The sequence below is a fragment of the Pangasianodon hypophthalmus genome, chromosome 3, assembly GCF_027358585.1.
Source record: "Pangasianodon hypophthalmus isolate fPanHyp1 chromosome 3, fPanHyp1.pri, whole genome shotgun sequence".
NCBI classification, from domain to species: domain Eukaryota; kingdom Metazoa; phylum Chordata; class Actinopteri; order Siluriformes; family Pangasiidae; genus Pangasianodon; species Pangasianodon hypophthalmus.
In genome coordinates this window covers 10890001-10904199 of record NC_069712.1, presented here as the reverse complement: position 1 = coordinate 10904199, position 14199 = coordinate 10890001, and the positions used below count along the sequence as shown (strand labels likewise).

At 39.1% G+C, this 14199-nt stretch overlaps 2 protein-coding genes across 3 annotated transcripts in view; one reads left to right on the top strand and one right to left on the bottom strand.

Moving 5' to 3' along the window:
- The first annotated feature begins 608 nt into the window (after window positions 1-608).
- pbld (phenazine biosynthesis like protein domain containing) lies at window positions 609-6007 on the top strand. Its single transcript, XM_026936634.3, has 9 exons — window positions 609-782; window positions 880-979; window positions 1500-1598; window positions 1678-1787; window positions 4031-4060; window positions 4203-4291; window positions 4509-4684; window positions 5092-5154; window positions 5550-6007. Exons 1-9 carry the CDS (start codon window positions 699-701, stop codon window positions 5660-5662), a joined length of 864 nt encoding a protein of 287 aa, XP_026792435.1. The 5' UTR covers window positions 609-698; the 3' UTR covers window positions 5663-6007.
- Window positions 6008-6049: 42 nt separating this feature from the next.
- The window catches only part of dna2 (DNA replication helicase/nuclease 2), a 15003-nt gene continuing 6853 nt past the window's right edge, over window positions 6050-14199 (bottom strand). Inside the window, exons 12-24 of one of the 2 annotated variants that reach the window (XM_034302755.2) lie at window positions 13965-14156; window positions 13501-13731; window positions 13055-13171; window positions 12826-12935; window positions 12529-12638; window positions 12157-12378; window positions 11463-11656; window positions 11005-11094; window positions 9691-9892; window positions 9350-9439; window positions 8263-8445; window positions 6912-7058; window positions 6050-6282 (exon numbers count right to left, since the gene is read on the bottom strand). In XM_034302755.2, the coding sequence (XP_034158646.2) occupies window positions 6229-6282; window positions 6912-7058; window positions 8263-8445; window positions 9350-9439; window positions 9691-9892; window positions 11005-11094; window positions 11463-11656; window positions 12157-12378; window positions 12529-12638; window positions 12826-12935; window positions 13055-13171; window positions 13501-13731; window positions 13965-14156 (1942 nt within the window). In that variant the 3' untranslated portion in view covers window positions 6050-6228. The remainder of the gene's footprint in view (window positions 6283-6911; window positions 7059-8262; window positions 8446-9349; window positions 9440-9690; window positions 9893-11004; window positions 11095-11462; window positions 11657-12156; window positions 12379-12528; window positions 12639-12825; window positions 12936-13054; window positions 13172-13500; window positions 13732-13964; window positions 14157-14199) is intronic. The other variant, XM_026936631.3, reaches the window with a different exon arrangement.

Genomic DNA, 14199 nt, shown 5'->3' with positions numbered 1-14199 from the left:
GTTACCTCATGAATGGGCCAATGGGTATATCACAGCAAATCCAAAAATGCAAAGAATTAGTATATATTACTTCATTCAACTTCATTAACCACTTTTTATTGGTTACTGTTTTATGGTGGATCTGGAGCCAATCTTGGGAACACTTAGTGTGAGGCTGGAATACACCCTGGATGGGATACCAGTCCATTTTAGGGCACCAAGCACACACATTCATTCATGTACGTGAGCTCACACAGCATACTAGGGAACTTAGCACACTTGTTTTCCTCAGTGTGTGTTCAGCTGCCCTGTAATGCTACATGAGCAGCAGTCCAAAAAATAGATGGTGGCTAGCTTCATTACATTTCACATTTTTTAATTTACAAGTCTCCAAGAAAACAAATTTCTTAATTTACGAGTCTCCAAGAAAACACATAACCCAAGAAAAAACTGACCCTGTATATAGAAAGAAATCACTCTGATTTATAAATACAGAAATGATATTCAGGTTACAGAATAAGTATAAAACAAAAGTTAATTCCAATACTAGCTTTATAAAATTACATGTAGCTGTCCCTTTAAAATGATGCAACACACCAAGCCCAGAGTCCAAGTTGAGTAATACACTGCAGGCACAAGATCCATGGTCTACTGGTTTTGACGACCAGTCTCTTCACAAATCCTAATACAGGACTCTTAGGGACACCTCAGTATCACAAATGGAGATTCCAATATATACTGTCGATGCATTTACTAATTTACCATTTAAAGGAAACCCTGCTGCAGTTTGTCTTTTAGAGAATGTAAGTCAATTATCATTTTGCATAACAGAATAAACAAACTAGACTACAGTCCGTGTAGGCAGAAGGATTTACCATGCAAAGTTTATAATGTATCCAGGAACTGAAGGAGGACCTTTATCAGAAAATAGCAGCTGAAATGAACTTGACTGAGACTGCATTCATCACAAAACTGAAGCCAACAGAAGATTTTTGTTCAGGTACTCAACTCTGCAAGACTGAATGCAATTAATTATTTGTATTTAAGCTGCCATGTGAGTATAACATTTCACAGATGGGTATGGGATTATTGTCATTTTTTTCCAGTTTAATCGCATAATTTGTACATAACCACATCTGAGGTGTGTGTGATTATCAGGGACAAATTCTGACCTCATACTGAGCAAAGAATTTAAAAAAGCTAAGGGTAGTTGTTGAGGCCGACAAACATTTAACATATGTAATTTTTAAAGTACAACCAATACCAGCATTTTCCAGACTATATTCAAATTCATGAATGACCTTATACTCAACCATGCTTTTGTAGTTGTATTTCCCTTTTGCATAATCTGAGAAGTAATCCAAATTCAACTGCAAAAAAAGTATACGTGAATTTGCATTGTTGTGCACAGCGATGTACAATGGTTGTCAAAATGAATATGCAAAGTCTATTTGATATTGCATTTACAATGTCTAAACAGGTCTGATACTATTACGTATATAATAAATGGACTTGTACAGGAGCGAGGTTTGGCTTACGCTGGTTCACCCCTACACATGAGGTCGACCTTTGTGGCCATGCGACACTAGCGTCAGCAGCAGTGCTCTTTTACAAGAAAGGTAAAAGTATTTTATTTGCAACATTTTGCAAATAATGCTCAGCAATGCAAAATCCAACTAATGCTATATTATTTCTCAGAAAACACCAACTCTGTGGTGGCCTTTGAGACTCTGAGTGGAGAGCTGCTGGTGCGTCAGCGAGGTGAATCGTTAGTGCTGGACTTCCCTCTCAATAAAGCAGAAGTCCAGGTACAGCCACTCAAATATAGAGGCCCCAAAAAGTACTTGGACACTTTACCCCACTTTTTTGTTTCCAAAAAAACAAAACAAAACAAAACAAAACAAAATACAATATCAGACAATATCAGAACCAAGAAAGAAGATCTTAAGGCTGAAGCTTGATAAAACATGAACCTACTTATGAGAACAATGAGAAGCCTAATCCATTGTAAAGGGTTTAGCAGTGTCTGTTTGCCTGAACAAGGCAAGTCTATTTGTCAGCAAAAAAGTCTCCCATTATCCACAGACAGGTATATTATAAAAAAAATGTGATCTTGTGATTGAGAAGACAGCATGCACACAGACCCAATACGTCCACCAAGAGATTAGACAGGAAAATTTTGCGTGATGTAAAAAAAAAAAAAAAAACACAATTGAGAAACAATAGCAAGTATTGCTCCTGAGATCAGTGAGGAATTCCAGATAAAGCTAAGTCCAAAAGCTTTCAGATGAGTTAAAATTTAACCTAGATGAACCTGATGGTAGACACAGTGTGGAGAAAGCCTGGAGAAGAATTCCAACCAGGCTGCACTATGGGTACTGTAAAGCAGTAGGTACTGTACTGTAAAGCAGAGGTCAAGGCCTGTTTTATCTTAAAGCAGGGGTGTCCAAAGTCCGGTCCCCATGGCCAAATGCAGTCCGCAAACAAACGTTAATTGGCCTGTGACTTCTCTCTTAGAATGTATGATAGGAGGCCCAGTGGCCAACACGTTGCAATTTTACTTTCTACTTGATGGTGGCAGCAGACTATGCACAGATAATTAGTGGCAATAATTCCAGCCACAAAGCATGGAAAACCTTTTGTGAAATTTTGAGAGTTCTTAACTAAAGTGGATTTGAAACCAAGTATTAGAAAGGACAATTCAATTTCTGGTTGTTAATTTGTCTAATTACTTTTTGTTCCGTTAGGGGAAGACCACATATAGAAAGTGCTGTGATTCCTACATTATTCACCCAATATGGGCATAAAAACCTACAAATTAAAGCTTCAGTCTTCACTTTAAGCTCAGTCATTATTTAATTATGTAATTAAGTACCATGCATATTTATAGACCTGACTCTCTCTCTCTCTCTCTCTCTCTCTCTCTCTCTCTCTCTCTCTCTCTCTCTCTCTCTCTCTATATATATATATATATATATATATATATATATATATATATATATATATATTGATTGAATAACATTGATTATCTTGTTACAATGGCACATGTCAAGGAGTGGGATATATTAAGCAGCAAGTGAACCTGTCAGTTCTCGAATTTGATGTGTTGGAAGCGTATGGGTCCATCAGAGTTTCCATGCTGACCCCTGTCCACTGCCAAAAGCGTCTACAGCGGTCACGTGAGCATCAGAACTGGACCATGGAGCAGACAATGGAAGAAGGTGGCCTGGTCTGATGAATCACGTTTTCTTTTACATCATGTGGATGGGTGGGTGTGTGTGCATCACTTACCTGGGGAAGAGATGGCACCAGGATGCACTATGGGAAGAAGGCAAGCCAGTGGAGGCAGTGTGATGCTCGAAGGGTTAGAGCTGTTTTAATTACCATTTAGGAATTACATCCATTTTTCAAGAGACTCAAGAGACGCCTTCATGAATGTAAATACAGAGGGTTTACCTCAAGATGAAAACCACTGGTAACACTCAAGAACAGAAAGGCCAGATTAGACTTTGCCAGAAAACATCTAAAATAGCTTACCCAGTTCTGAAACAAGATTCTTTGGACAGATAAAACCAAGATTAACTTGTACTAGAATGATGGGAAGAGATGAAGAGTGTAGAGAAGAAAAGGAAGGGCTCATGATCCAAAGCATACCACATCATCTGTCATGGCATAGGCATGTATAGCTGCCAGTGGAACTGGGTCACTGGTGTTAATTGATGATGTGACTGCTGACAGAAGTAGCAGACTGAACAAACAAACAAGCAGCAACTGAAGGCAGCTGCAGTAAAGGCCTGGCAAAGCATCTCAAGGGAGGAAACTCAGCACTTGGTGATGTCTATGGGTTCCAGATTTCAGGCACTCATTGACTGCAAAGGATATGCATCCATGTATTAAAAATAATACTTATATTTATAATTATGTTAGTTAATTATTTCTCCCCAACAGTAAACATTTCATATATAACCATATATTTACTTAATGTTATCAAATTAGTTAAAAGCCATAAAGGTTTATGTTCATTATCCATGTGTCTATATTTTACATGTAGGACAGAAAGAAATTTAATGACATCCTTAAGGTAAGTTTACCTTTTCCTAACTTTTAATATAATCAAACTCAGAGTATAGTCTTGCTCAAAAGCTGCTTTGTTCTGAAATGTGTTTTGAAAGTACCCGAAAAAACAGTCTAGATTCCCATGGCTATTTTCTTAAAATTTACAGGCTGCTGTGGGAGATCTGCCTATTCAAGAGGTGTGTTACTGTAAAACAACAAAGGATCTGCTAGTATGTTTGCCTGACACATGTGACAGGTACAGGAGACTATTACACAACTCTGTTTTGTACTTTTTCTGTTCACTTTAATACATCATAAACTATAATCTGTTTAAAACTTCACATTAAACTATTATGATTATGAAACTATTTGGCTAGGAAAAGTGCATATTATTATTATTAGTTAATCAACACAATTCTGATACACTGTTTGCAATCTGCACATTTGTAATAATAATTGACCTTTGGCTGAAGGTCCGTGCTTACTTCCCTGAACCCGGTGGCCGAGTCTCTGGAAAAAAGTGAGGATGGTGGAAGGATTAAGAGTCTTATCATCACAGTGAAAGGAGCACCAACCTCACAGCCAGGATACGACTTTTACTCCCGTAACTTTGCACCGTGGGTCGGAGTCTTTGAAGATCCAGTGACTGGTAAACTCCTACCCCTTACACTGCTCCTAGTAGGGAGTTACACAGGGACAAAATGCTGTCCCTGTCCCCCAACTGCACCCAGCATGCCCAACTCCATCCACACAGGCTCCATATCTGAACTTAGTCTCATTACATAAGCAAAAACTCTCCTCTGTTCTACAAGTTTTTGCGACAGTATTGCACAAAATGCAATGTCTGTATTAGTCCTTTATGTAATAATGATTCAACACTTTGAGATCATTTAACATTTGTTTTAAATTTACAAAAAGGAGTTACATAATGAAAACTTTTATAATGCTTTGCATTGCCAGACTACTTTGATTAAAAATGTCTTCTTTCTAATTGTCTCTATTTGCATTGGTCAGCACAGCTACCTGACATTCTGATCTTTTCTTCTTTTCCTGAAGGCTCTGCCCATACAGTCCTTGGTCCCTACTGGTCTGAGAAACTGGGAAAGAAGAAAATGTTAGGTAATGAAGCCTAATGAAGTATTATGTCTGTCCCAGATAGTTCTGTTCTTAGTTATATAGTTCTTACATGCAGTGAAGAGTAATCCTTAGCTATTAGCTGCTGCTGAGAGTGTATCACATTAATGAGATTAAATGAAGCATAAGAAACAGCTGATAGTAAAACCTCGGTCATTGCTGATTTATAAAAATATGAGGTGCTGATGAGGGGGAAGATAAATAACACACCATTTTTGAGTTTTGAACAGAAATTCATAATACAGATTTCAATTATAGCTCATTTCAGAGATCCACAGATGGAAGAGATTTTCTTGTGTTTAATAGGGTGAAACTGACAAAACAACGATGCTCCATATTATTCACTGCTCTGCATGCTTTGCTTTTTGTTTGTGTGGCAGCCTACCAGTGCTCCAGACGTGGCGGTGAGCTTGAGGTGGAACTGAGAGGAAACAACAGAGTTGACATCGCTGGCCAAGCAGTGGTCCTCCTTGAAGGAGTCCTCAAACTCTAGAGAGACACCTATCGAGCTCACTATGAAATCATTTAGCCATATATAGTGCACTGCCAAATTACAGTAATTTTGCTCACTGCCAGTTTTATTGATCCATTTTATTCCAGCAGGCTAACCTGGTAACTAATCATAGGAAATGTGTGTGGTACTCTAAGAACAGCTTTTTACAGAGTGGTCTAATTCTTTAGTCATCACAAACTTAGAAAATAAATAATTAAATATCTTTATTACAAGAAAACACACAAACTCTCAAGACGATTTACATACAAAATTCTTTGTTCAGAATAATAACTGTAAAAAAAGTTTTTCCTATTAATAAAAGCATATGACAACTCACAAAGTAAACACTTTGTAGAATGTGGTAAGAATTACATACAGCAAAAAAAAAAAAAAAAAAAAAAATATATCAGTCATTAACCTTTATATAGGTATTAAAATGTACCATCTACTTATTATCAGTTAGAACTCTCATTCAGGCTCAAAGAAACTGCCATCTTCATGGGTCTTTAACTCAGTTAAAGCGAGGTAGTAACAAGAAGCTACAGAGTGTTTGGGTCCACTAAATGTCACATTTTGATGTGAGGTAGTGCCTCATGAGCAGCAGGTGGCAGCTGGCAGATGTAGTCCAAGTTAAGGAGAACAAGGTTATCAGTAAGTTTTAAAACATGTTTAAATGTGCTTCTTGACCTATAATAATCATGTAATTTCAAAGATACCTTAAACACGTGATATACAATAATATATGCAACCGATCACACTAGTTTCTTCATTTAAGGATTCTGTTTACTTTTTTTGTGAGCTAGAAATTACCTCCGGCCCACCTTAGGCAGATTTCAGTGAGTGTTGGCATCGGCTGGCGGGAAAAGGAAAGTTTGTCATTTCAATGAAACCATTCCAGAACAATTCTAAAAACTACAAACTGCTACTTTAACTGGTTTCTTAACCACCAGTTACAACAGTTAGCCTGGATAAAAGTGGTAACTAGCCATTCTCCATTTCAACTTTAATACATACAGCACCATCTAGTAAATGGTACAGAGGACCCTGATTATCTCTGTGAGTCATTTTATATTCGAATTGGACTTAAACTCCACAGGAGCCTCAGGGAGGCAGGGAAAATGATTAAATGATTCATGCTGTAATTGAATTGAATTTTATTTATCACCAAAGACAGCAAAAGTTTACCAAGTTGGTAAAACTGTTGGTCTAAAATGCCTAGAACTAAAGCAGACCCAAGTATAAAGGATATCATGTTCTCCTGCTGCATGTGAGTGAGAAGTTTCTCCAGTGGAGCGTAGAGACGCAGCGTAGGAGCCGAGCCCAGCATCAGCAGCTTATGTTTGGCTCTGGTGATGGCCACATTCAGCCTTCGCCAGTCTTTCAGCAGCTCTCCCAGCTAACACACACAAACACACATAGTAAGAGAGATAGAGGGCACACATCTGACTAGAGCATTCAGCAAACGTCAATAAAAGTAATGTATCGCAAAGGTGGTTAAAGCCTTTACCTACTGTGTCTGTAGCATATGGGAGATTACCACATAACACTAACACTTTTCTCTGTCATGAAAGTAGTTTTATTTTAACTTTACAACACTGAAGCAATACAATGAAATGTGATTCCAGGTATTTGCATACTACAGAAATATGTTTCATGAACTGCCCTTCCTAAGTGTTTTTCTTTTCTGAAATAGAGTTTCTGTTCTCCTGTCTTAGTATAGGGAAAAGTGTTGAAATTCTTGTCTGTGGTAACTCTCCCAGATCCTGCAGGTTAGCTTGAAAAACTTGAGTATACCTTTAACACATTTTTTTTTCCCTATTCATTCATTCAATTTCCTTCTGCTTTATGGCACATGTGACAAACACAAGGCCAGAGGGACAAACTCAACCTGCAGCCTCATTTCATTTGACCTGCGTTAACTTGGAAAAAATACCAAAATGGCCCATTATACACTACTGCTCAAATTTTTCACACATACAGAATTCACAGCAGATCTATAGTGTAGCCATCTGAAACAGCAATTACCGTAAACCACTGTATATACACGCACTTGGGTTTCTACTGCAGATCGCTTGACCGTGGTCTGAAACATGGGTTAAAATCAATGCCTGTGTGCTGCACTTGATGCAGGTCACACTCGCGTCTAAAAACGATTCAGAGGCACGACATGCATTGTGCTGGCAGTGATGTAACCAGAAACTAATTTTAGTGGAATACTGGAGCCCTTAACTCTGTATGAATGTAAGGCCAACTTTCTCCAGTCCATACCTTTCCATCTCACATACTAACTCAGACCGTTGCCCTACAAGTGAAGTGACTTTCCATTTTCCCAAAATCCAGTTTCCAGGAGTCTGTCTAGGACTGTACATACCTGCCTGCCACCTGACTGGCATTTCATCTGACTTCCAGGTGGTGGCTTTACAAGATGGCTCTCAGTCACCATTTTGGGGTGAGCTTTTGTTTTTTTTTAAAATAACTGTTGGTCTACACCAAGTCTGTCTAAAAGTCATGCAGTAATATTCCATTACAAAATAAACCCGTCTGTACTGTTGGCTCACATACTGCCCTGCTCTACACGCCAGATGGCAATCACTACTTACGTTGCCCTCTGTGTGGCTCCTGACAAAGGACACGATGATGACGCTCTTGTCCCGGCCCTGATACTTGTCCACGGTGTTCACCTCCACGGCTCTGAAAGATTCTTCTTCCAGCAGAGTGGAGATTGCTTTGATCTGCTGCCGGTATGGAGCAATGACCCCGATGTCACTTGCCCTGCAGCCAGCCTGAAACAGCAGTAAAACAACACAAGTTTTAAAGCACCTAATACAAAATCAAAAGTTTGCCTTCATGTTTATGTTATGCAGGTTAGGTGTATTGTTTACACCAGCAGAACTGTAGTGTACAAGCCTTTACACCAGAGCAGTTGTCATCCAGTCTCCAGCCTAAATCAAGGGCTGTGTTCAAAATGGCATGTTTATAACAGGTCAAATTCATTTAAAAAAAATATATATATATAATATAATAAAAATATAAAAACTTTAAAACGGTTTAGCTGGTTTTTTTTGTTTGTTTTTTTTTGTACACAAAACAAATGCAGTCTGGAGAGCCTTTTGTGCTGACATAAAAATGAAAAACAGCTCACAGAGCATGCACATTATAACTACAACACTGTTACTTCCAGCATCTATATGGCTGCACTGGCTAACTATCTAGCATATCCCACAGGAACTCTATTTTCCCCCTTGCTTTTTTCTTCCACTTATCACTTGAAAAAAGTACAATACGATAAAAATTCAAAACAGGAATAATCCTGTTTATGCTCATTAATGAGCTACGAGTGGTGTTGTACCTAAGGCTAAAAACGTGTTCATGACTACCTTGAAATCCTTTTCTGTTGCTTCATCACATCATTTACAACAGCAGAAAAATGAAGCAGTCCCAGTCTGCATACATTTAGAAGGAAAAGTATGTAGTATACAGCACTGCTATAGTGGTATGCAGCATTACAAGTATGCCATTTTGAACACAGCTAAGCACATCTGATTCAGCTAATCAGTAAGTTTTCTGACATTAGGAAACTGCTGGATCAGGTATGCCAGATTATAGGAGGGCAGACGAGTGCTAAATGTCTTTTATATTCTGGCATATTGAGAGTTATAATTATAATAAATTTTAGTACTAGATAACCTTAAGCAACAGGCTAACGAGAGCATGCACCAAGATGGCCTCTGTGTGATTACTGACTCCACCTTTCTCCACAGTCTCTAGGGCTGGAACCTGCAGAGACAGAAAGAGCGTGAGACTTCAAACACTAAAATTGCCTGAGTGTTACAGTGCACTCGGTTAGGGAAAAGATGTTTAATGCCTCTCAAATGTCAAACACTTTATATGAGCAGGAAACAGGTGTCCAATTAATCAATAAGTAGGAATCAAAGTCAATGTACTGTGAAAGGAGCTAAAATAATCTTGCCTGACTGTTTAATACATCATAAGGTTAGCAGAACAGCAACAGACGAAGTCAAGCAGACCTGTGACGTGTCCAGAAAGCAGACAGATTTTTGAGGCTCCAGTACAGCGTGGACCCAGGCAGTGTCCTGAGGCTGACACACATACAGCTCATTCTCTAGCGCGGCCCTGCAGGGCAGCTGTAGCTGAGCGTTGGCAGTCCGCTCCGAGCCACACTCCAGCCTGCCCTCGTACATCAGGGCATTGCTCAGGGACATAATCATGCTGCAGCACACAAAAGAAATAGCAAAGGATTTACAGCAGCTTTACAGACCTCTCAGCACACTCTCTCTGACTGATCAGAATTCTGATTATCAATTTTCACTGGTATTTAGATTTTTAAAGGAATGTTTTGGCGAAAAACACAATCATCCACTTATCTCAAATGTAGTCGATTAACAAGAATCTCTCTCACTCTCACCCCTTTATTGTCAATAAATTCCCATATTCTTGCCTCAAAATACATTCAGTTCTTTTGTAACGTCACACAAACTTGCCAATGGGGTTTAGGACATAGTATGACTTGTAATCGAGTGCTGGGTGACATATAATGTCACAATACACTCTTCTTAGATGTCGCTAGTATAGTCAGTCCATTTATAGCACTGACTGCTTCCAATGAGGGAAAATTTAATTTACAGTTGAATTCATTTTTCCAAAGGTAACATGACTGACTTCCAATCTGTTAGAAAATCAAACTACAGTTCTGTATATTGTGTACAATGCTATATACTGTGTAAATTTTCTATATATTGTGTAAATGTTGTGTAATGCACAACTAATAAAACTTTATGTAGTGGGACATTTCTTTCCAATATGGGACTAACCATCCTGGAGAACCAGAATCACATTTCTCCCTATAAGAAGTTGGAGTTATTCTGTACTAAATCAAAGACATGTTGTTTGAATTTCTGGAGACCTGAAGTAATGTGTGTAATAGCTTACTGAACAAAATATTATATGCACATAATGTAGTTTTATATGGATTTGCAATATTGTTTAAAATTTCAATTATATAGCTTAACAATGCCCTTTGAGTAAAGGATATAGAAATGTGGGCATGTAATTATGAAACATATTTGGGGTGAGATAGTCTACTTGTCAACTACTTTAATCTAGTACCTACTGAAAATCTAACACAATTATCAGCGATGTTGATTCATTTCACAAGCAATTCAAATTGTATTTCATCAAGATATTGGCTAATGTGGAAACTCACACAGATGTGAATACCAAAGCATTATAATGTACCTAATTAAAATGTGAACCAGATGTGAGCTTTACTATTAAAAATCAAAAGATTTTTGCCTAATGACAAAAGACGTGTAGTGTCCCACCTGTTCATCCTGTACTGGACATTTAGCTGAACTACAGCCTGACTGTGGTGCTCAAGACGCTTGAACAAGCTCTCATCCATGCCCAAAGCCCTGGGGAAAATTTACAAATTATAGCTGTTATTAGATGTTACATTTCAGAAAAAAAGGCTTCAGCAGACCCTCCAGGGTCAGCAAGAGGACAGAAAAAAATACAATCACAGAACCCACACACCCAAGCCATAACCCCTTCGAACTCCTCCCCTCTGGTAGGTGCTATAGAGCAACCCTGCACCAAAACAACTAGGCACACACACACACACACACACACACACACACACACACACACACACACACACACCCTCCCCTCTATTCTATTCTATTCTATTCTATTCTATTCTATTCTATAATGTCATTCGGTTATATTTCCAGTATACCCTCTTAACAAGACACTGTCTTTGTATGAAAATTATAAACAATACCTGGCCTCAGCATTTTGGACAATGGGTGGCAGCTGTTGGTGATCTCCTACAAGAACAAACCGCTGAGCATAGAAGAGTGGTCCCAAGCACACAGGCTGGCTGATCTGAGATGCCTCATCCACAATGCAGAAATCAAAGCGCCGTCGGCTGAAGATTGGGTGCTTCACGCCCATACATGTAGTGGCTACAACAAGCTGAGGCAAGAAGGATGAGAGCTTTGTTTTTCGATAACACATTTACAAATAAGCTATAGCACGTCATCTCAGTGACCTTCTAGAAAGGAATGCTATCCTATTCCAAACAAGTGTAAGTGAAACCACCATCTCACCCTCCCACTTTAGGCAAACATACTCCACCTATCCTTTAAAGTTGCACATTTAGCAATATCCCAGAGGTGAGAGATATACTGCACTTTTTTTAATGTCTTCACAACATATTGAGTTATACAAATAAGATATTTAAGCAACTGCGCTAATTCAAAACAGCATGTGTTTCAAGATGGGTATAAGCGCAACAGTTTGGCAATGTACATTTAGCACGAAGTTGTTTTTTTCCAGAGAAGTGAATCAACTCACCAAAATCCATATGTTATGTTTTACTTAAAAGAGTCATGAGCACATATAGGCTTTTCAGCTTTTTTGCTGTAATTTTCACACTACTTGGGTAGCCTGCTTTTAGCCTGCATTATTTGTACCTCTTTGTTATAGAGATCCTCCAGCTGATCAAGGGTGTTGATTCCCCTGGTACGATTCTGCTCCTCAGTGAATGGCAAGATGTCACGGTGAACTTTCTGAGCTCGGCCCAGGCGCAGGAAGCCGACCTTAAACTTCTTCAGCTTCAGCAAAATATTGTCTACTGCAGAATGTGTGTAGCTGGTCAGGAGCACACTGAAGCCACAGGCGTGTAGTATACGCACCTGAAGAACAAATAAATATGTATGAATGAATGCGACATCATACGAGGAAACTATTCTCATAAACAAAAACACAGATTTTATAGGATTTATAGATATGCCATTAAATGGCATTAGTGGTCTACACAGAAGTAAACAGTGTCTTATTCTTACCAGAGTACAAATTGTGGTCGTTTTCCCAGTGCCAGGCATTCCAACAATAAGTGTGTAGTCTTTGGACAGCAGTACCTTTTTCATGGCCTGCTTTTGAGGTTTGTTGAGCCCTAAGAAGCAGAATATGACACGTCGCATTGTCTGACAGTACAGGAATATCATCCCAATTAGAGAGCATATTAAGCTCTCATAAATTATACAATCTACGGTTAAAAAACAGAGATTGCTTAAAAATAGCAGCAGTAACAGTTTAAGGACCAAGCCCAACTCATGAAACAAGAATATAAACTAAGACACCTTTCAGAATGTTGGCTACGGTGTCCTTGGCCTCTCGGGGCAGCACACTGCTGAGGCTATCGATGAACTGAGGAGGCTTAAACTCCACAATGAGCTGCCTCAGCCTTTCACTGCCAGACAGATCAACAGAGTCAGAACCACTACTGATCACAGTAACGATATCAAGCCAGGAATGCAATTATTATCCTTAACAAAAATAACAGAGTAATCAGTGGGTAAGTATGCAGACCTGTTTGGCGAGTTCTCCATCAGCACGGACAGGTTTCCAAGATGAGTGCTCAAACCTCCAGCACCCTCATCCTGATCCAACCGGAATACCATATCCGAGGAATATTTAGAGAGATTTCTAAAACAGTGAGGACATGAAAAATGATCACTGCGTTAACAGCATGTTTAATTTATAATGCACTTTTTTCAATATCAAGGTATGAAATTCTGATAAACAGACAGGGGTATATGGAGGCAATAGTTCTGGGCTGGTGCATTTACAGGTGGAGGATTGGGGAAAGTGAGTGATGAGTCAAAGATGATACCAAACAGATATGAATGGTTTTATATATGCCTTTGCCTCAAAACAAAGATAGCCTAAAATAAACACCCCTAAGGATATAATAATGAGATTTAAGTTTATCTAAAATAAGAAAACTGGACAAAGTAAACTAGAATGTGACTTACTTATCCAAATAACACGTCACTCCTGTGTTTGTGATCTCAGTGATGTACCCAGTGGCTATCCCGATGAACCTGGAGTCCTGGTCACTGATCACCACCCTGTCCCCGACTATCAGTGTGATGAACGCATGCTCTCCTTGCCTGCGCTTAAAGTGGTGCACATACACACCGTCAGAGAGAACAGACACCTTGCCTGCTAATACCATGTTCCCGACACAGCCACCATTCTTCTCCCTGAGGGACAACAGAGACATTTGACTGATTGGTTAGTTTAATAATGTAGCAGCTGTCACTTTTCTGTAGATCTTCTGTTTCAGAGTGTATTTCCAAATGTCTATGTAGCTCTACGTTTGAAGAAAGTCTAAGCAGTACTACACTGCTATATTATTCGACCCCCCTCTACATCTACACATTTATTGTTGATATATAGATAAAGATTACAGTGTTCCCTTTGTCTCTATGCCCACCTTTCCTGAGCGGACTGGAGCCAGATGTTGCGACGTCCTCCCTTGCTCTCCATGGTGAGTGCCTCCAAGCTGCAGAGCAGCAACCAGTGGCTGAAGTACTGCAGGTGAAGCTGGTTCAGATGTTCACTCTCAAGCTGTAGGAAAGCCTGAGGATCTTCAGAAGGACATGCACCTGGAGCTTTCTCCACAGCTCTGGACACAGAAGAAGCACATAGTCCAGAAGAAAAATTATAAG